Raw genomic sequence first — 21598 nt, 5'->3', positions numbered from 1 at the left:
ATTGTCCCGGGAATTTGACTTGAGATCGGCCCACCAGGTATTATAGGAAAAACCATAATCAGAATCAGAATCAGAATCAGAATACTTTATTGATCCCTGGGGGAAATTATTTTTTGTTACAGTGCTCCATTTTAAACCAACATTAAGACAAGACAGACAATACGCTAACTAAGAATAGTACAATATATACATATATATACATACATACATACATAAGTCACTTATAAATAAATATTTGGAAAAGAAACATGTGTAGCTGTAGCAGCAAACAGTGTGTTAAGTGGATGCGTTGTACAGGGAGATGGCCACAGGCAGGAATGATTTCCTGTGTCGTTCAGTGGTGCTTTTCGGTAATCTCAGTCTCTCACTGAACGAGCTCCTGTGACTGACCAACATGTCATGGAGTGGGTGGGAGGTGTTATCCAACATTGTCTTTATCTTGGACAGCATCCGCCTCTCCGACACCACCTTGAGGGAGTCCAGCTCCATCCCCACAACATTGCTGGCCTTACGGATCAGTTTATTAAGTCTGTTGGCATCTGCGACCCTCAGCCTGCTCCCCCAGCATGCAACAGCATAGAGGATCGCACTGGCCACCACAGACTCATAGAAAATCCTCAGCATTTTCTGGCAGATGTTGAAGGACCTCAGTCGCCTCAAAAAATAGAGACGACTCTGGCCCTTCCTGTAAAGTGCTGTGGTGTTTTTAGCCCAGTCCAGTTTATTGTCAATGTGTACTCCAAGGTATTTATAGTCCTCCACAATGTCAACACTGACCCCCTGGATTGAAACAGGGGTCAAGTGTTTCCTGGTCTTCCTGAAGTCCACGATCAGTTCCTTGGTCTTTGCCACGTTGAGCTGCAGATGATTCTGCTCACACCACGTGACAAAGGAGTCGACCACAGCCCGGTACTCTGTCTCATCATCCCTGCTGATGCATCCAACCACCGCAGAGTCATCAGAAAACTTCTGAAGATGGCAGGTCTCTGTGCAGTGGCTGAAGTCTGTGGTGTAGAGGGTGAAGAGGAAGGGGGAGAGGACAGTCCCCTGTGGTGCCCCTGTGTTGCTAATCACCTTGTCAGACACACACTGTGGGAGACGTACATATTGTGGTCTTCCTGTCAGGTAATCAACAATCCAGGACACCAGAGAAGCATCCACCTGCATCGCTGCTAACTTATCACCCAGGAGGGTCGGCCTGATGGTGTTGAAAGCACTGGAAAAGTCAAAAAACATGACCCTCACAGTGCTCGCCGGCTCGTCCAGATGGGTGTAGACACGATTGAGCAGGTAGATGATGGCGTCCTCTGTTCCGAGACGAGGCTGATAAGCGAACTGAAGGGGATCCAGATGTGGTCTTACTATGGGTCGCAGCTGGTCCAGGATGAGCCTTTCCAGGGTCTTCATGATGTGGGAGGTCAGTGCCACGGGCCTGTAATCCTGGGGGCCACTGGGACGAGGCGTCTTTGGTACAGGGACGAGGCATGATGTCTTCCACATCACCGGGACCCTCTGCAGACTCAGACTCAGCATAAACAGTTTATGAAAGACTCCACACAGCTGGGGGGCACAGGCCTTGAGGACAAGGGGACTCACTCCGTCTGGTCCAGCAGACTTGCCTGAGTGAAGTCTCCTCATTTGCATCTCAACCTGGTATTGAGTGAAGGTGATGGGTGGGGGAGGGGTGTCAGGAATCTCACAGGAGGCAACATGTGAAGAGAGAGGCTGGCACAGTGGTGTGGCTCTGGATTCCAGGCTGACTGCAGGTGAGGTTGTGGGGGTGGGAGCAGACACTGTGGTGTCGAATCTATTGAAAAACAGATTCAACTCGTCGGCTCTATTCTCACCTCCCTCAGCTCCCCTGCTGTTGGTTGGCCTGAATCCAGTGATGGTCTTCATGCCCCTCCACACCTCTCTCATGCTGTTCTGCTGGAGTTTCCACTCCAGCTTCCTCCTGTAATTGTCCTTAGCCTCTCTGATCTTGTCCTTTAGTAACACCTGGACCTTCCTCACCTCCTCTTTGTTGCCCCCTCTGAAAGCCCTCTTCTTGTTGTTGAGGAGGGCTTTGATGTCCTTAGTCACCCACGGCTTGTTATTTGGGTAACAATGAACAGTCTGAGCTGGAACAATGGAGTCGGTGCAGAAAGTTATGTAGTCTGTGATACACTCAGTAAGCCCATTGATGTCCTCGGCGTGAGGCTCACAGAGTGTTTCCCAGTCGGTCACCTCGAAACAGCCCTGTAGTTCCGCTATTGCCTCCTCTGACCACCTCCTAACAGTCCTGGTGGTCACAGGTTCCCTCCTCACAATTGGCACATAGCGGGGGGTGAGGTGAATCAGGTTATGATCTGACCTACCAAGTGGGGGGAGGGAGGAGGAGCTGTATGCATCCTTGACGTTAGCATACAGTAAGTCTAAAGTTTTCTCTCCCCTGGTGGGACAGTCCACATATTGTTTGAATGATGGTAGTGTATTGTCCAGTGATACATGGTTGAAGTCACCCGAGATCACAATAAAGGCACTCGGGTGCTGAGTCTGTAGCCGAGCTATGGCAGAGTGGATAGTGTCACATGCAGCTGTGGGGTTAGCAGAGGGGGGAACATAAACAGCCACCAAGATGACGTGAGAGAATTCCCTGGGTAAATAATACGGCCTGAGTCCAACAGCACACAGTTCAGTGTCCGGGCAACAAATCCTTTCTTTGATTGTTATGTTGGCAGGGTTACACCACCGGTTGTTAACTAAAACAGCAAGCCCACCTCCTTTACGCTTACCGCTAGCGATGCTGTCCCTGTCCGCCCGAACAGTGTGGAAGCCTTCCACGGAAGCATTCTCATCGGGAATGACCTGGTGCAGCCATGATTCGGTGAAACACATCAGGCTACACTCTCGGTATTCCCTCTGACTCCGTACCAGTGCTGAGAGCTCGTCGATTTTACTTGCCAACGATCGCACATTTCCCATCACGATAGACGGCAGACACGGTTTAAACCTCCTCCTCGCTTCGAGCCTCCGCTGTCTCACCGTCACCTTTTTTCTTCTCTTCTGTCCTTGACCTCTGCATCCCCGATGTGTTTTCCTCCAAATTTCAGCTGGTACTTCTGCGGGCACTTCTGCGGGCCTGGCCAGCGAGCCGGCCGGCATCAGGGCGATCAGCTGATCTCTGGAGTAAACAGTCCGTGCGTGTAGGAGATGTGCCGCGGTCCCGTTCCATGATAAAAGTAACAGTTCCACGGCCACCAGAAGAACAAAAACTCTCTCAATCCACATGATTGAGTAAGAGATAGAAAACGGAGGAAAATACAAGTCAGAAAAAAAAAAGAATACGTAAGAAAAAAGAGCTAAACTAAGAGAAAAGCAGGAGCGACTGTAACAGGCTGCACGCTGGTTGGCGCATGCGCACTGATAAAGCCTTTAAATGAAAACAAACACTGTTGTGACAGTGATGTACAGTCTTGTTGGTATATGTATGATTTCTACACATTTTACATCAGATAAAAACTTTGGTTGTAAGCTTCAGATAATTATTTAATAACAGCCAGACATTTTAAATGAAAATAAGAAAGAAAAGTATTTCTTTTTGCCCCCCTTTCCCCGTTAATGCCCTACCTGGCCCCCTGGCAAAACTTTGCTAATAAACAAGAGAGAAAAGCTGATCAGCTGATCATTGATCAGTTTCATGATTGAAGTAGCAACAGGAGAGAGAGGGGAGAGAATGAGAGAAGAAGAGGCAGCTGTGCAGCGTAACGTTAGAATAACTCCAGCTTTGTGTCTTTTTCATTGTAGCTGAAGTACGGGACAAACTGTGTTCCTTTTCAGCTCAACACGAAACGCGTAATATTTTCTCTGAATGCGGGACGATTCAGTCTTTTTACGGGACGGTTGGCAACTCTACTGACTAACCTTATGAATAAAATAAAGTTCACTATCAGTAACATCATAGCACCCAGCCAGCTGTATATAAACTCCATCATGCTAGCTAGTACGCAGTACGAGTTATTGTAACTGACTGTAAAAAGTCAGCACAACGAAAATAAACTCCACCTAAACTTGGTTCATATCTGACCCAGATAGACTGCAGGTAGGGCTGCACGATTTTGCATAAAATGAGAATCATGATTTTTTGGCTTAGAATTGAGATCACGATTCTCTCACGATTTTCTTTTCCAGTATAAATATTTATTGCACTTATTAACTGCACATCAACTTCGTAACAGTTGAGACTGAACATAAAAACAACAAATGTCTCACATTTTGTTGTTGCCGCAAAATGTACTGCTTGAAATTCCGTCTCCACCGTTGCTCGACACTGCGTGTATAGAGCAGGTAGTGCAACAATAGAAAAATAGTTGCTGGACGGCACTGTGTAGCGTTTGTCTAGGGTGTTGATCATTTTCCTAAATCCCTCGTTTTGCACAGTGTTGATGGGAGCCATATCTTTGGTCAGGTGATAAGTGATAGCCTCCGTAATTTCTTTGTGCCTGCGGGAGTTCGACGTGTATAGGGAAGCGCTGTATAAGGTTCCCGTTATTGATGTTTGGGTGGTTGACCGGGACGGATTTTCTCCTGTCACTTTCTCGTCATCCCTGACGTGCTCAACGTTGTTTTTTCCCTGCTAATTTTAGCATCACACGGCACAGCTTCTGTATCACGTGGTATAAGGCTCCGCCCTTGTCATTTGTTGAGCAGGAAGAGTGAGCGCTTGTTTTCATGCAGATTACGTCCCGGATCAAAATGCGGTACAATCGTCGTGGTCGTTTTTGTTTTTTTGTTTTTGTTTTTTAAATCATTGTCATTTGGAAATGAGATCGCACATAAGTATGAATCGAGATCGCGATTTTCTAACGATTAATCGTGCAGCCCTAACTGCAGGTCATAACTTCTTACCTGAAATTCAGTTCACCTGACACTCGGACTGGCGGCTGAATCGGGGCTCTCCTCCTCCTGCCTCCCCTTTCCTTCATCCACCTGCTGGCCTCCACCACTTGTTGTTACTGAATCTGTGGAAGCTCCGCCATAGCCACCACCAAACAACTGAGTTATTTTTACACACCGGCCAGCATCTGGCCAATCAACCACCTTTCATTGCTTATACCGTTACAAAGAAGAATAAAAATCATCGGCCCTCCGAGCAAATGGCCAGTCCAGCTATGGTCGTGCCAACAGTTAACCCTAGGGTTGCCGACCCCTGCTGTAGATCCTAGTGATCACTCCTGGCTGGAGTGCTGCATGGCTAATATTTCCTAATATTTGTTAATGAGCAATTCAGGGCTATGCAGAACAAAGTGAGCATCAGGCTCCTTGATAAATCCTCCACTTGATGGTGACTTGTGCAGTTACCTTGAAGTTGGCCTCTAGTGTTGTTCTTCACATCCCCAATTAATTTCTTGTATAGCCCTATGCATTCCAGGATCCACATGTGAGGCATTGAGTCATAAGCCTTTTTGCAATCAATCCAGGCAGTGCACAGATTGGTCAGTATGGTCTTAGAGTCTCGATTGACTGCTCTGTCTACCAGTATCTGGTGTGTCTAACAATTCCTTTCTGGGCCCCTCATGTAATGAATCATGTGCCTGTTCATTTCAGCCACTATGACGCCAGGACTGGCTGGATGGGATGGTTTCTTCTGGGGATCATAACTGTCTGGCTTTCAGTTAGTCATTCCAGTTGCATTTCATCCATTAGCTGGTTCATATGTGCTGCCAGGCATTCATCAAGTGCAGTTAGCTTATTTAACCAATAGATGTCTTTACCAACTGTCACTGCTGTCTTCCTCTGTGTCATGTGGGAATCTCTAAGCGCCTGCATTCATGCACAACAAACAAAAATAATACCACAGCACACCATGTGCCAGCAGCCTTGAGCAAAGAAGTCAGATAGATGTAAATAAACCTTTTTTCGATAACTCTCCCTTTACCATATATCAATCTCCTTTTATCACATGACCACGTACAATGCTTACGTGCCATTTTAATTTCACCTACTAATTAAAAGATGTCAAAAAATATATCCTAACCTTTGCAGTAACCATTATTACCTAAATTTACTTCAACCACTCTACAAGGTCAGGAGCACTTCCTAAGAGCATAGAAAAACACTATGTTTAAATAAAAACTACTATTAAGATCATATAACTGCCACTGGGGGAGAAGGCAGCCAGTGAGACCACATACAGAGTATTTTTGATTGCAGAGTCTCAGTTTTGTTTGGTCTCCAAAGACCTGAATATTTAGCAGCGTGAGATAGAAGAAACAACTCTAAGTACTCTGAAGATGGCAGTGTTTTCTTATTGCTACATGACAGTTTAAAAGAATTTACCACAGTTAGTGTTTGGAAAAAGGTGTAGCGAGAAACGAGAGGGTGACTAAAGCTGGAAGAGTGAGGGAAATCACCAGAGGACAGAAGGAAGGACAAATAACGGCAGTGTCATGCAGTGTCGACTCAGATGTGGCCCACTCGAGCTTGTTGTTTGTATGCACACATTAAATCCTGTGCAGCAGCCCAGAGACCCCAGGTATGATTATAATGAGCAGCTGAGAAAAACAGCACTATGTTTAGACAAGAACCTAACTCATCTGGTCAGAAGACTAAGGTCGCAGTGCGTACAAAAGGTGCTGAAGCTATTCTCTCACGTCAACAAATGCATGCTTTCATTTACATTTATCATTTTTCAGTAAACCATTTTTTGCATTCTTTGGAGGATAACTAATCTCAGAAGGATAATTTGGCATGTAGACATGATATAAGAAAAGCTTCTTTTAGCTATTCCTTTATACACAAGGGGTCACCGGACGGGAAAGGAAGCTCCTCACCTCCTGGATGTGAGCATTTGCCTTTGTTTATCTGTCTGTAAAAGATTTCCCATACTTTTGGTGAGTTTCAAGGCAAAAAAGCATTGCTGACTAAACAGAACACAAAGACCCATTTCACACTTACCAAAAAAAATAACTTGATCATCCTCAAGACTTGAAAAAAATACTGTGTTGACTGATGAGACAAACTTTTATCAAGGCATAAAACTAACACAGAATTTCATAAAAAGAAAATCATGCAAAAAGTAAAACATGATGGTGGTTGTAGTGTGATAGTCTGTGGCTGCTTTGCTGATTCAAGACCTGGATGACTTGCTGTAATTGATGGAAACATAACTTCTGCTTTTTACCATACAAAATGCTGCAAAAAACAAAACCTCCAGCCATTGTTTGTGCATCAAATCTAAAATGCACTTGGGATATTCAGAAAGACAGCAAACTGAAATGAAAAAAAAAAAAAAGAAGCTAAAGAAAATTAAGGTTCTGGAGTGGCCTAGTTAAAATCAAGACTTAAATCTGATTAAGATGCTTTGGCCTGACCTTAAACAGGCCATTCATACTCAAAACATCTCCAATGTGATTGAATTAAAACAATTCTGCAAAGAAGGGGTAACATTTATGTATGTGGGGCCAAATGGGGCTTTCATGGGATATAGAACTCAATGCACTGGTCCAGAGCTCAGAGAGTGATCGGCCTCTGACAGAAAAATAGTACCCTGCTGCTTCCCCTGCAAACAAATCATTTTCCTTTAAAAGAGGCCAAAGAAACAGAGTGGAGAAGCCTCTGGCATCCTCTTTGAGTCTGTACGAAAACTAAACACTCCACTGTCTGCTCACCACCCGACAGCCAAGACGCCACTGCCGCCGTCTTATGGTATTAATGCTGCTTGGTCGCTCCATAAAAGACTATGTAAAGTTCAAAAGATTGCTTTGGGCTTTATGGAGCATCAGAAGCCTGTGAAAGCAGCCAAAAAAAGCAACTTTTGCCTTCACTGAGAAGAAGAAACTGTTCATTTTAAAATGGCTTATTTATGGAGCTGCAGGAAATGGATTTTAAAAGCCAGAGAGATACAGCATGACTCGACAGTGGAGCTCTTTGTGCTGGAACGTCAACTCAATGGGAGACGGGGGCTGTGACCAAAGGAAGTACACCACAATTCAAATACATCAAATGTACTCTGAGACCTAAGTTAAAACAAGACCACAAGAAATAGAAGCATTTTTTTTGTTTCTGAATCATCTAGTGATTATTTTTTTTAAATTCAAAGAGCTCCTTCAAAATCAGCTAGTTTATATAGTAGTAAGTTATGTTGTCACTTGTCCAGTAAACTACCACGGTGGAAAAATAAATCCTATAAATCCTATTATTATTTAATTGTCTTTAATGCATCTGGCTTCTTTAAAATGCCAATCTTACCCATATTAAATTTACAAGGTGAAACAGGCTCCATATCACCTATTGGTTTGTGAAATCCCCTTAAGATTATTGTTATACCTTAGAAAAATCTTAGATTAAAAGGGTGAAAATAATAGTAATTAGCTAGTTTCAATAGTACTGAAAGCAGCTGTATGACATGTCTAGAAAAGGGTTATGAGTCACTTTTTCTCTAATGGTTAAAATTTTATTTGTGAAGAAATTCATGAAGTCATTACTGATTAAAGTTAAAGCAACGCTTGGCTCAAGTGAGCTCGGACTCTTTGTTGGCCTAGCTACAGTGCTGAAAAGAACTAATCGCTCCCCAAGCCGACATAAATGCATAATTTTCGCAATGGTGTCATCTCTAAACAGGAAACATTGAAGTGGAGTGGAGTGAAGGGTGTCTGCATCAGTACACACACCCCTCCCCCTACCTCGCAATTCCCAAAAAGATTCAATGACATGGAAATGTTTAGTTCGTCAAGCATGAGCGCTAAAAATTATATAATGAGTTGAAGCTGCAGGAGTTGAGCACACACTGATTGTTTTGTTCACATTGTCATAGTTATTTCTTCAAGCAAGCAAAGTTTTTTTCCCCTCACAGCGTTTCAAGAATTGACCATTAAAGAAATCAAATGGCTGCATCCCAGTTTCCCTCCATTTCTACATAGTTTAAGCTACTATGAGTTCAATCATTATATCAAGCTGGCAATGATATAAAACCACAGAGTAAAGAAACAGTTCATTTTATTTTATCTGCTCTATTTATCATTACTTTGTCAAATGAACCTTTTTGAGGGTTTAAACATGTTTAAAAACAAATGAAATTTTACGGACACATCAAGTCTTTGATAGACTCTGGGTTTCAAAAGTAAACACAGTTGGATGCACACTATTCTGAAGTTTGGCTTTAATTCAATGAAATGAAGAAAGCAGACAAAACTCAAGTCCTGGATCAAGCGTGGGCTCACTTATTGCATAACATAGGAATCAGCTTAAGTTTTTTTTATTTAATGTATGTTCTTAGTGAGGGGTTTAGGAATGTGGATTTCCAATAATTTATATTTGTCCTTGAATAACCTACATTTGCACTAATTAGAATCTCCATATCAAATAATCAATCAAACAATCCATAACCAATTCTGGACATCGATACGATGTCCAAACTAGGTCCACAATTTAGACCATGACCCAACTTGCATGTAAATATGACGTTCGACATTTGAATTCTGGGTAATGTTTTGATCTATGACAGATACAGGAAATTGACATAATTAAATGTAATATGCTAAATGAGCTTATGACCTCCCACATTTTTGACCAGCTTAGTGTTACAGCAGTAAACAACACTGATTCACAGAAACAAAGATGTAGGGATAAATATTTCAGTAAAAATTTATTTTCTGCTAAATTCGTATTGAAATGGGTATCTTTTACTTCATTTTAATGACCTAAAAGGAAAAAAAAAAAAGGTTTTCACTCTTTAATTACCAAATGTCAATGCTGTCAGTGAAAGGATTTTGCAGTGTTTGTGTTTCCACAGTTATCACATCATAAAAACAAACAAACAAATAAATAAATAAATGCATACTATTAATTTTAAATTACCGTAATTGTCGGGCTATAAGCCGCTACTTTTTGCACAAGCTTTGACCCTGCGGCTTTTAGTCAGGTGCAGCTTTTCTATGGATTGTCCATGATTTTTGTCATATCGTAAGACGATTTGTTTTGTTTGTTCCGCTGTTGTACGGCACTACGTTGCCTGGCGGAAGGGCGTGTAATCAGACACACAGTATCGGGGTTCAAGAGTGGTATGTTGGTCACGTGTCCATCCGCCAGGCAACATAGTGCCGTACAAGTAGCGTGAAAGACAAACTTCAAAGTAGCGCTACGCATTCAGCGGGAGGCGTGGATGACGAGCGGCGATAAACTTGCGAAAAGTAAGTTATGCTCAACTCCACCGGTGGAATCTGACAGCGTGGAAAAGTGTGAAAACATCCATGATCACCAACGGATTTCGAAGGGCTGGACTGCTGCATGATGGAGAGGAGGACACCGCCACGGCCCTTCTGAGGGTGTTCGACTCTGACACTGACAACGAGGATTTGTTTGGTTTTTAAAGTGACAACAAAGGAGAGAAGCTGAGAGTGGATGACGTAGCCATCCTGAGCCTGTTCGTATCCGACACTGGAGAAGAGGACTTTGGTGGTTTTAGTGCGCAGGAAGATGGTGGTGAATGACTGACTTTTCTTCTTGTTAAAGCCGTGTCACTGCACCTGAGCCTAAAAGGTAGTCCGGATCTATTTTTCTGGTGTGCTGTAGGTTATTGTTATGTACTACATTTGTTACTCATTTATGAAGCACAGTACATGTTTCGTACTTGTAATTACCGCTACTTGTACATATACCTAAAAAGTTATGCAAATATGTACCCATAACTTGTTTTTCAAAATATTAATAAAAGGGGTGTGTCTCCAAACAGCCATCTCTTTCCTGACAATTCCCTTTGTGCATATTCTCTTACATATGATAAGTCAACATTGAAACACCTGCGGCTTTTGGTCAGGTGCGGCTAATGTATTTACAAAACAGGATTTTCCCCTGATTTTAGCTTGTGCGGCTAATATTCAGGTGCGCTTTGTAGTCCGGGAAATACGGTAATTGTTCCACTCCACAACATTTATAACAAGCAATGGATATTGCAATCAACAAGACTGGTGTGGAGATGATCTCATTCAACATAATTTCAATATTTCTTTAACTGCTTTGATTAGGTGTTTTAAAACATTTACATGTGCTGGTATGTGTAATAGTAGAATAGCCTTGATTAACTCAGCCTGACAGACTTAAAATTTTACTGATTATAACAACTGACAGACAATCATTTCTTAGAGAGAAATTTACTGAAAGGAAATTGGCTTCACTGGGGCAAACCGTTGGTAAATTGGGTAAATTAAATATTAAAGAACATCAGAGCAATTTCAATCATTTCCAGTCACATTAAAAGTGGCAATTCACTGAGTTCTCCACAGAAAGAAACAGCTCCCATTGTCTGCTCATAAACATTATACTGAGTTACAAAATATAAAAAAAATAAAAAATGAAAATTACTGCAGTATTGCTTTTAGATGGACTAATGAAGAAATGAAGATTTAAAATTCTATTATTATGCATGTCTGTAAGCTTTTGTTCAAATAGAAATATATTTCTCATAATGAATATGAGCAACCTGCTTCCAAAACAACATGCATGAAAAATAAAAAAAATACTGAGATTCCAAGAAGGTGAATGCAGATACACACAGAAAACACAAATCCCAGTTTCATTAAGTATTTCTCGTGGAGAAATCGAGATCTCAAATCATGGCTTTCAGCCCTCATTAAGAAACCACCATGAAGGATCTAGATGAAATGTCTAAATAAAAACACGGGGTGGCTTTCAGGAGATGGAACAGGTCATTTCCTAGTCAGAAGGTTGTTGGTTCGAGATACTAGTTTGTACCTCTAAAAAGGACCAGCCAACGAAAGAAGCGTCTATATAGCTATATTATTCCCTAATTTTCCCCTAATGGATGTATGGTGGATGAGTGTGTTTTTTCATAACTTATCCATTCGGTAAAGCTTTCAGTTAGCAGTGCAGTCTCTATGACATGTGCTAACATTGGTTAGCTGTAGCTAGTAGTTGTCTGCTAGGCCCCACCTCCAGTTATAGGAGTAATTGAAGTGTATCTCCCCATCATGTTGCTGATGTTTGTCTTTGTTATCCATTTTTACCAAACTTGGTTAATGACTTCTCAACTCAGCTTCAACCAGGTACAGTCCCTTGTGGGTCAGAAAAATAACATGGGCCAAAACACTAACAATGTGGCTTGAAAATGCAGTCCAGGAGAACTGCCATTTGAAGCAGACCCCAAAACCAACTCCCTTGAAAAAAAAAAAAAAGAAAGGATTTTTCTGTTCCATATGCAATAATGATAAAAAAAAAAAAAAAACCTGTTTCTTGTTGCTTGCCATTAATGCTCCATAGGAATAGCATCATCCTGTAGTTCAATTTCTCTGAACTGTTAGTTTGCCTGCCTATTGATCCTGCTTATCGGTTCCACTTGCACTTGTGCTAGAATCAGCTGATTTCATTTCATGTGCGGGAGCAGAAAAATAGTGGCCCAGTCTGCATAGTGGATATGGACATTACTTTTATTTTTACTGCATAAAAGGACAAAAGTACAATGGTGAAATGCAAACTGCATTATGCTGCTAACGCATCGGCTCATTGCAAGCCTCTGCACAGACAGCATGCTAACGCCAAGCTAGCCAAGAACCCAGAGTGATGTTAAAGTTGAGTGAATATTGACGCCAGCCCAGCAGCCAGACCATTAACTTTAACAAGTAACAGAAGTAGTGATAAGCAATCAGGCTATAGTCTCCATTTCTACCTGTTCATGTTCAAGTAGAATCACTGTGACGGTTTCTTTAAAATCTCTTTATACTGGTTATATCTTTGCTTTGTGTTGTCAGCTTTTTGTTCACAACTAAAAACTAAGAGAAAGTTCATGTGTGTCCTCATTAGAATAAGTGTTTGTGCTGGTGTGTGAAACTGTAGCCTATGAGTTTGTATTAATTAAATTGGTAATTATGAGATGACGCGTTTCACGTCATTTTACAGAGAAATGTTAAAATAATGTAACCCGTAGGAAAACAAATTACTTTCTCCTGGGAGTAATTAAAATCCATTACTGCATTACTGCAGCGGATGTGCATAATATTAACGTAACTGCCACAAACGTCTTTGTGGCAGTAAAAGTGATTCTGACGTTAAACATTAGTTCTGCATGACTTTTTTGCCAGGTAACTTGTGCCCCACCTGTCAGAACTCTGCACCCCACCAGTGGGGCACGCCACACACTTTGAGAACCACTGCACTAAACCAACAATACATAGTGCAAGTAAAATACAAATTGTAGTGTTATTTGGCTGGTAAAAATTCACGACTCTCAAAGTGCTATATTTCTCAAAAGACTACATTTCTCCTAATGAATATGAGTGGCATCCATCTGCTACTCCTCAACTCACAACACAAAGACCCTTATGTAATGCAACACAACAAAACCTATGAACAAGAAAACAGATTACGCATCCATTATGCTCTCTGCAGGAACTATCAAGTTAATTTTTATAGCAGTAAATGAAATTAGTGGCTGCAGGAAAGGAAAGGAAAATTTTAAAAATAAAATGAAATAAAGGAATGCCTGGAGAATGATCTGCAACAACCTAAAATATCCTAATTTAAAAAATGTAGGTATAGTTCATTGGTATGGCAGATCTGATCATCTGGTCAGGTCTTTCAGGTTAACAAGCAAAAAAAGAAAGCTGACTTGTATTCAAAAGCTTGGTTGTTAATTAAGTTCATCTGTTTGACGCAACACTTGAATCGAAAGCATGAGAAATGCTTCATAAACTGGTGTCAGTTAGAAGTGAATAAACAGCAAACTCATTCAATGTATTCAGAGTTTTATAATGAACCAGTCTGTAAAAAGCAGGATGTACCTGACAACCTCCAACTACAAAACTGTGTGGTCTTGTTCCATACTTAACTGACACAATATGATTTATATCTTGGTGCTCTGAATAATGATGGATATGCTCGCCCACTATTGTCACCGTCTTTCACAGACTTATACATTACCATGAAAAAGTATTTGCATCCTTCCTGATTTCTTAGTTTTTGCAATGTTGTTGCACTTATATGTTTCAGATCATCAAACTAATTTTAATATTAGACAAAGATGACCTGAGTAAATTCATCAATTAATTACCCTAATTGCCTCACTCTTCTTATCAGGATTGTTTTAATTCACATTGGAGGGTTTTCAGACTTGGACGGTCTGTTTAACCCTTGTATGGTCTTCATTTTTAGTACATGCTGGTATCCCTTGGGTTGAAGTGACTCAGGGCATTGTTTGGTGTTTTAGTCTAAAATAAAATTTTACTTCGTAAACCATTAACATATATTTTCTTTATCTCATTTTCCAACAGTAGAGAAAACATATGTTTAACTAGAAAATGTATATTCGGAAGAAACTGCAATGTGAATGCTGATAGCTTTCACATTGCTTTTCACCTAAATAGAAAAGTGTAGAACTGATGAAAGCTGACATTTACACAGAAGAAGTTGGAAAGTAGCTGAACAGGTTTAAAATGTACATTTGAGAAAGCTGAGTAATGACAAAAGAAAATTTAGAATCAAAAACATCTTAATGAATATTAAAAGTTCATATTCTTTAAATCACTGAATGACTGAAATGTGGGAGAATTCACTCTAGACAGCTAAATGCTGTAAGTTTAATCATCCAGTCACAAGAGTCATCATCTGATTCCAACTGCCTAGATCTGAACCACCTGTGTGCAGAAGAGAAATCCACCAATGAACAATAAGCTTGAATTTAGCAGGCCAAGCAAAATGCTCTATCCAGTAGGCCTGCACTAACTACTGACATACTATTATTCTGTGGCAAAACCCTGTCAAATCTACCTCGGTGCACCTGTTGAAAAACTGCTTCTTAATCCAAGACTCTAACTCCTGTCAAAATCAGTTTCAAACCACGAGGATCCCGAGGACTTGTTCTACACAACAGTGTGTTCTTTATGTTCCTGCTGTCAAAAATGTGGTCACAGAAGCGATTTAAAAAGTGGGGTCATTCCTGATGTTGAGATAAACTTCTCACTAAAAATACAATGGTTTTTTTTTTTTTAGGTATATAACGAAGCTTTATCTAAAGGATGCTTACCCTCAACCATGTATGATACCACTATCACTTTAATCCACAAGCCTGGTAAAGATCCTTTGGAGCCAGGTTCGTACCGACCAATAAGTCTATTGAACGTAGATAATAAAATATTGGCAAAAATTCAGGCTATGCGATTAGAGATAGTTCTCCCAACAGTTGTGTCGGAGGATCAAACGGGATTTGTAAAAAATAGACAGTTATTTTTTAATATTAGAAGGCTATTAAATGTTATATATACACATAATATTTATGATCAATCTGAAATACTACTCTCACTAGATGCGAAGAAGGCCTTTGACAGTGTCGAGTGGGATTTCCTCTTCCCGACCCTGTCAAAGTTTGGCATAGGCCCAAATCATATTTCCTTTGTTAAGCTGCTTTACACAAAACCTCAGGCCTCGGTTAACACAAATACGATAATTTCTAGTCCTTTCCTCCTCCACTGCTCTACAAGACAAGGGTGTCCTCTGACCCCATTGCTATTTGCACTTGTCATAGAACCTCTCGCCATGCAATTACGCTCTACAAAGAATTATAAAGGAATAAGGAGATTTGGTGTAGAACATAAGGTGTCTCTCTATGCAGATGATTTGTTGCTATATATCACTGACCCTATTAAACCATTGCCAAAAATTATGAGTTTTAACTGAAGTTGGGAAAATTTCTGGATACAAAATCAACCTAAGAAAAAGCATATTGTTTCCTATTAGTTCTTTAGAAAAGTTAGATAGCACTACATTGACTTCGTTTCCTTTTACCATCTCAAATACCTTGGAATAAATGTAACCCGTGAATTCTCTGGCCTTTTCAAACATAATTTTATTAATTTATACCATCAAACTGAAAAGAACTTGGAAAGACTGTCTAAACTGCCCATCTCGCTTGCTGGCCGAATAAATATCATTAGGATGAGCACTTTACCCAAATTCTTATTTTTGTTTCAATGTATCCCAATATTGATCACAAAAACTTCTTTCAAGAAAATACACCAGTTAATTTCTCAGTTTATCTGGAACAAAAAGACACCCAGAATAAAGACCAAAGACCCAAGATTACAGGAGGAATGGGGTTGCCTTGCTTTCAGCTCTATTATTGGGCCTGTAACATACGTTGTATGTCATTCTGGGGTGGGGAACATAGACCTGATTGGGAACGGATGGAAAGTATGACTTTTTTCCCTAATACTCTTAAATCTTTGGTTTTTTCAAATTCAGATCCGGGTAAGTATAAATGTAAAAATTCGGTAGTATCCAACTCACTAAAAATTTGGTCTCAGAATAGAAGGCATTTTCATTGGCGTCAATGTTCAATCTTTACACCATTAACTCATAATCAAGCATACACATTGTTCTCAGGATCCACATTCCAGCTATGGACTTCCAAAGGGATACACACAATCAAGGATCTGTTTATTGATAATCTTTTTCCTTCGTTTCAACGACTTCAGCAAAAATTTTCCATAGAAAACAGACTTTTTCAAGTATTTACAAATACGTCATTTTATTAAAGAAACGTTTCCATCCTTTCCGAATGAACCACAAAAACTAGTTTCAGATGATCTGTTCCTGATGAACCCGCTAAAGAAAGGAGCTATTTCCAGGATCTACAACCAACTTTTGCAAATAGTACAACTACATTGGACCACTTGAGAAACGCTTGGAGTGAGGAACTGGATACTAACATCACTGAAGATCAATGAACTAAAGCACAAGAACTCATTCACTCCACTTCTGTCTGCTGCAGGCACGGACTACTACAATTTAAGGTCCTGCATAGGCTCCATTTGTCTAAACTGAAGGTTTCAAGGATGTTTCCAGGGGTGAACTCAAGATGTGATCGATGTGACCAGAATTCTGCCTCATTGTCACATACGTCTCCTCCCAGACCCAGTAATGGCACTTGTTGGTGCAGCTACAGTTAAATACTTAAATAACAAACAAATTCATGTTTTGAGTTTTATAGCACTGCTTGCAAGACGCCTTATACTTCTAAATTGGAAAAATAACCCCTCCCCAACTCACTCTGCTTGAAATGATGCATTGTGTAGACACAATGTATCATTTACAGCTGGAGAAAATTAAGTTTTCACTGAGAGATAATGTTAAACACTTTTACCTAATTTGGCAACCTTTTATAGATTACTTCAATAAGTAAACTGGGAGGGAAGGCCTCCTCCCATATCTGCTCCAAGTTTATATATATTGGTCTGGGCAGGTGTATTGTTCTTTTGGGGGGGGGGTTTGTTTTGTTTTGTTGTTTGTTTGTTTGTTTTTTCTTCTCTCTTTCCCCTTTTTTTTCTTCTTTTTTTCTTTCCTCCTTTGTATATACTCATTTAGGTATATAAATATGTATGTATAGATATAGAGATGTGATGGTTAATATAAAAAAGAATAATTAAAAAAAAGAAAAGAGCAAATTCACTTTAAAAAAAAATACAATGTTTTTCTATGGGTCAGTTAGAAGGTTATCCCTGTACTTTGAGCAATACAGTTTAAAAATTTTATATCGCTGAACTTTAAAAGACACACTGTTGGAAAGAGAACAACAGTGGCTACGTTTTGAGGGTAAAATGATGGATGTAGAGCAAACACTGTGGACACAGCAACAGTTGAAACAGAAGACTCTGCCAAGATTTAATATTAATCTTGGCAGTGACAGACAGAGCTCATTAAGCAGGCAGGTGTGAGCCTGGTTGCTATAGAGCAGGGGTCGGCAACCCTAGGCACGCGTGCTACAGTTGGCACTCGAAGTCTTAACTGATGGCATGGCCATAGCTGGACTGGCCATCGAGCATACCGGGCATTTGCTCGGTGGGTCGATGATTTTTTTTCTTTTTGTAACGGTATAAACAATGAAAGGTGGTGGATTGGCCAGATGTTGGCCGGGGTGTAAAAATAACTCAGTTGTTTGGTGGTAGCTATGGCAGCTTCCACAGATTCAGTAACAACAAGTGGTGGAGGCCAGCAGGTGGATGAGAGAAAGGGGAGGCAGGAGGAGGAGAGACCTGAGGCGACCGCCAGTCCGAGTGTCAGGTGAACTGAACTTCAGGTAAGAAGTTATGACCTGCAGTCTATCTGAGTCAGATATGAACCAAGTTTAGGTGGAGTTTATTTTCGTTGTGCTGACTTTTTACAGTCTGTTACAATAACTCGTACTGCGTACTAGCTAGCATGACAGAGTTTATATACTGCTGGGTGGGTGCTTTGATGTTACTGATAGTGAATTTTATTTTATTCATAAGATTAGTTAGTAGAGTTGCCAATCGTCCCGTAAAAAGACGGAATCGTCCCGTATTCAGAGGAAATATTACGCTTATCTGGCTTATGATAGGAAAAATGAATTGAGACTGTGTCTTTATTAACATTATTACATGTACCAACCATTGTCAGCTTTGTTTTGAGAAGCTACTGTCCCAGTTTGTATGAAGTAAGTAGTCCTGCAGCCATTGTGGCCTTCTGACACATCTAATACCACCTGTGTCCCTTGGTTTCTCTCAGCAGCTCCTCCTTCTGGCTTCATTGTATAAATTTACACGTTCAGTTTTTTCTACTTTCAATTACTTTAATTGCTTCTTTGAGAAGAATAAGAGCTGTTTATGGGGCAGTCAAATGATTGCCTCGTGTGACACCAAAGAAAGCGTAATGCCAATGAAATATTTAATAATCAGCTACCTGCAGTTATAACAGTACCCAAGTGTACTTTGCAAAATATGTTTGTTTGTTTTTATTCACACAGGCTTCCGTACCATATACGCAAAGAGTAAATTAGTAAAGGTAAAGATGAAGATGAATGTGATTTCTGAGGGTAATCACAAGATTTAGCTCTAAGATTATCTATAATCTCTGACCTTCAGTTTTCTAGCCACTTCCACATGGTTGTCATAGACGAGGACATCGGCAATGAGGTTCTCCCTCTCCTTGGAGAAGGACAACTGTCCCTCTGTGACATGTGGCTCAACAATTACCTTCAGCAGAGTGTGAGGACACCTGGTCCCATCCCACACCTGGGAAAATAAAAAAACATGATATAGGTAATGAGCACGACACACATTTTTGACCTGATAAAAGCACAGAAACATGCAGGTGATGCTCATCTAGTCATCTGTCACTCTAATTTTGCAGCATTTTGCAGCCCGTACAGTCTCAAAAAGCTCTATGCCTGAATACAAACATGGTGCCTAAAAAGCAGAAGCAATATCACGCTGTATTGGAATAGAATCATGAAAGAATCACAAAGCCTGAACAGCTATTTGAAAACAGGCATTACTAAATGGAACAGAGAAAGATTATGCATGGTGAGTTGTCACTGGCCTCTTACAACATTAAGGTTCTGGATTTGAAGGTTCTGGTCAGGTGGCACCAACACATGATCCCAAGACTACAAGGATGCAAGTATTCTTCCACCAATTGTCACTTTTGGTGTCTGAGTGAATCACCACATTCCACTGACAGTTTTGATCTTCTTTTTGATGAGGTTTTCTTTTCTTTATCAAATAGCCTGCTATAATTTGAAAAACATATTTTCCTGATTGTATGTGTTGTTGCATAACAAAAGACTCTAGAAGTGGGTGAGAGCTGATTGGCAAGAGCCTGGCGTTTACTGCCAAATCCTATTCAAATTTATCTCCCCCATCACTGGCAGGAAACCAGTCACCACTTACAGCGTAGCTTCTGTTCTCAAACCTGAGGTGTAAAGTAAAACACATCAGTAGCAAAACAAAACACATGAGATCTCTTCCCAGTTGAAGCCACAAGATTACGGATGTTAATTCACGTGGAAAACAAAGGTTAACAAATTCTTTCAAAAACATTCACATGGCATTGAAAAGTGCTTTTCTTCAGGTTTCTTACCCTCAACAAGGTGCAGGTGGTATCAACAGGGGCCTTGGCCAGCAGCTGGCAGGTCAGGTCAAAGTAAGCTTTGGGCTGAACAGCAGACAGTGGGACTGTGCTGGTAACTGAGGCGAAGAGAGCCTGACTGGCAGCCCAGGATCGTAGCTCCTCCACCGTCCGCTGGTCGTCTGGGTCAAAGTGGAATGAACGGCTGGATGTCCGCGGTTCGACCGGTGCACCTTTCACCCCATCAAATGTCACCACAGAAAAACCAAAGGTGTTGACCAGCGTGATGGACTTGTTGAAAACTTGAGCCTGTGTAGACAGATGTAGAATTATTTATTACATTTCACATGAATAAAGATTATTCATCAATACATTAATATTACTATTTATTAATAGAGGTGATTTTGCAATATTTAATTCTCACCTGAAAATTTACAAATCAGTAGGGCAAAATATAGATACTAAACACACTAAATGCACTCTGCAGTCTTGCACCTTAACTCTGTGCATGCGAACAATGTCTCCATTCCGAAAGATTTTGGGATGGTCCTCCAGTTTCTCACAGAAGATGGTGCAGCCAATCTTTTCATTAGAGTGGTCAGTAATCTTCAGGCTAGAGCAGAAATCTGTGAAAAGAGAACTTTATGATATCAGAAAAAAGTGTCTAGTCTACCATAAAAACAATTCAACTGTTTCAGAGACTAGGACAGTAAGCACCAACACTTGTCTTCTTCACCTGTCCCTCCTGAACCTTCCTCCTCAGTGTGTCAAATGTTAAGCTATTCCTTGGGCTTTTTTGGTAATGATACTTCTAATGCAACCTGGCTTTAGCTTTGGAGGCCAAGCTCAGTGAACTGAAGACACAGCTCGACACCTGTGAAAATCCTGTAGCTAGCCAGGTACCTGTAGTAGGTGCAAGCGAAAGCAGTTTAGCTACAGTTTAGCTACTGTCCCCAACAGATTGTCCCAAATAACTGGGAAATCAGACTGGCTGAATGACTGTGAGTAGGAAGGGAAACTATTAAACAGAAGCCCGAAAAGGTTGATTCTGTTCATCTGGACGTAGTGTTTTCAGTAGGAGAAATGTTTCGTCACTCATCCAAGTGACTTTTTCAGTGTCAGCTGACTGCAGGTTTCCCCAATCTTATAAACAGTACATTTTAACAATGACTGACACCAGCCCACTGATGAACAATGGGCTGGGAGGTCAGTTCCCTGATCATTAATACGCAAATTCTAATGATCACTGATCAAGAACCATTGATCAATGGTCATGAGTACCATTCACAGAGGGTAAAGTAAAGGGAAAGACCATCTCTGAATCGAGGAGGGGGTCTAAGGGTACATTTTTCACCATCTTACAATGCTGTGATTGCAGCCATTCCCCAACTCTCTTTTGGAGAGGAGGCTTCAGCCCCTGCTTTCCATCCAATTGGTTAAAAATAAAATGTTTATTTTTATGTTAATTTTGTTGCACGTGAAAACCTTTGTTGTCATTTTTAACTATATTCGATGGCCTCTTGGCTGTCTTGCAACAGTGTCAGCATGGGAATAATCACTGCCAAGAATAGCAATAAAAAATAACTTAATTTGATTTTTTGTGGTTCATTTATTCACTCAATCTTTTTGTGAATTCCTTTGTGCTTTGTGTTCATAAATCATGCCAATACTCAAACCACGAGTATTGATTTCACTCACCTGTAAATAAGCAAGCCTCTATACATGCTACATAAGAGACTTTCTTTAG

The 21598-nt window shown here is 40.6% G+C and overlaps 1 protein-coding gene across 6 annotated transcripts in view; it reads right to left on the bottom strand.

Annotated features, from left to right (window-relative positions):
• The window catches only part of pot1 (protection of telomeres 1 homolog), a 59496-nt gene that overhangs the window by 11957 nt on the left and 25941 nt on the right, over positions 1-21598 (bottom strand). For all 6 annotated transcript variants that reach the window (XR_014893446.1, XM_085283111.1, XM_085283112.1 and 3 more), the window contains exons 8-10: positions 20347-20477; positions 19864-20160; positions 18861-19016 (exon numbers count right to left, since the gene is read on the bottom strand). Coding sequence is in view for 5 of the 6 variants with exons in the window: in XM_085283111.1 (XP_085139237.1) it covers positions 18861-19016; positions 19864-20160; positions 20347-20477 (584 nt within the window). In the remaining variant the exon portion in view is untranslated. The remainder of the gene's footprint in view (positions 1-18860; positions 19017-19863; positions 20161-20346; positions 20478-21598) is intronic.

This window comes from Mchenga conophoros, linkage group LG7 (genome assembly GCF_057382185.1).
Source record: "Mchenga conophoros isolate Kocher_MC1m ecotype Shallow Benthic linkage group LG7, M_conophoros_male_GT1.1, whole genome shotgun sequence".
Classification (NCBI taxonomy): domain Eukaryota; kingdom Metazoa; phylum Chordata; class Actinopteri; order Cichliformes; family Cichlidae; genus Mchenga; species Mchenga conophoros.
Note: the sequence above shows the minus strand (reverse complement) of the source record. Positions and strands in the feature narration are given on the sequence as shown.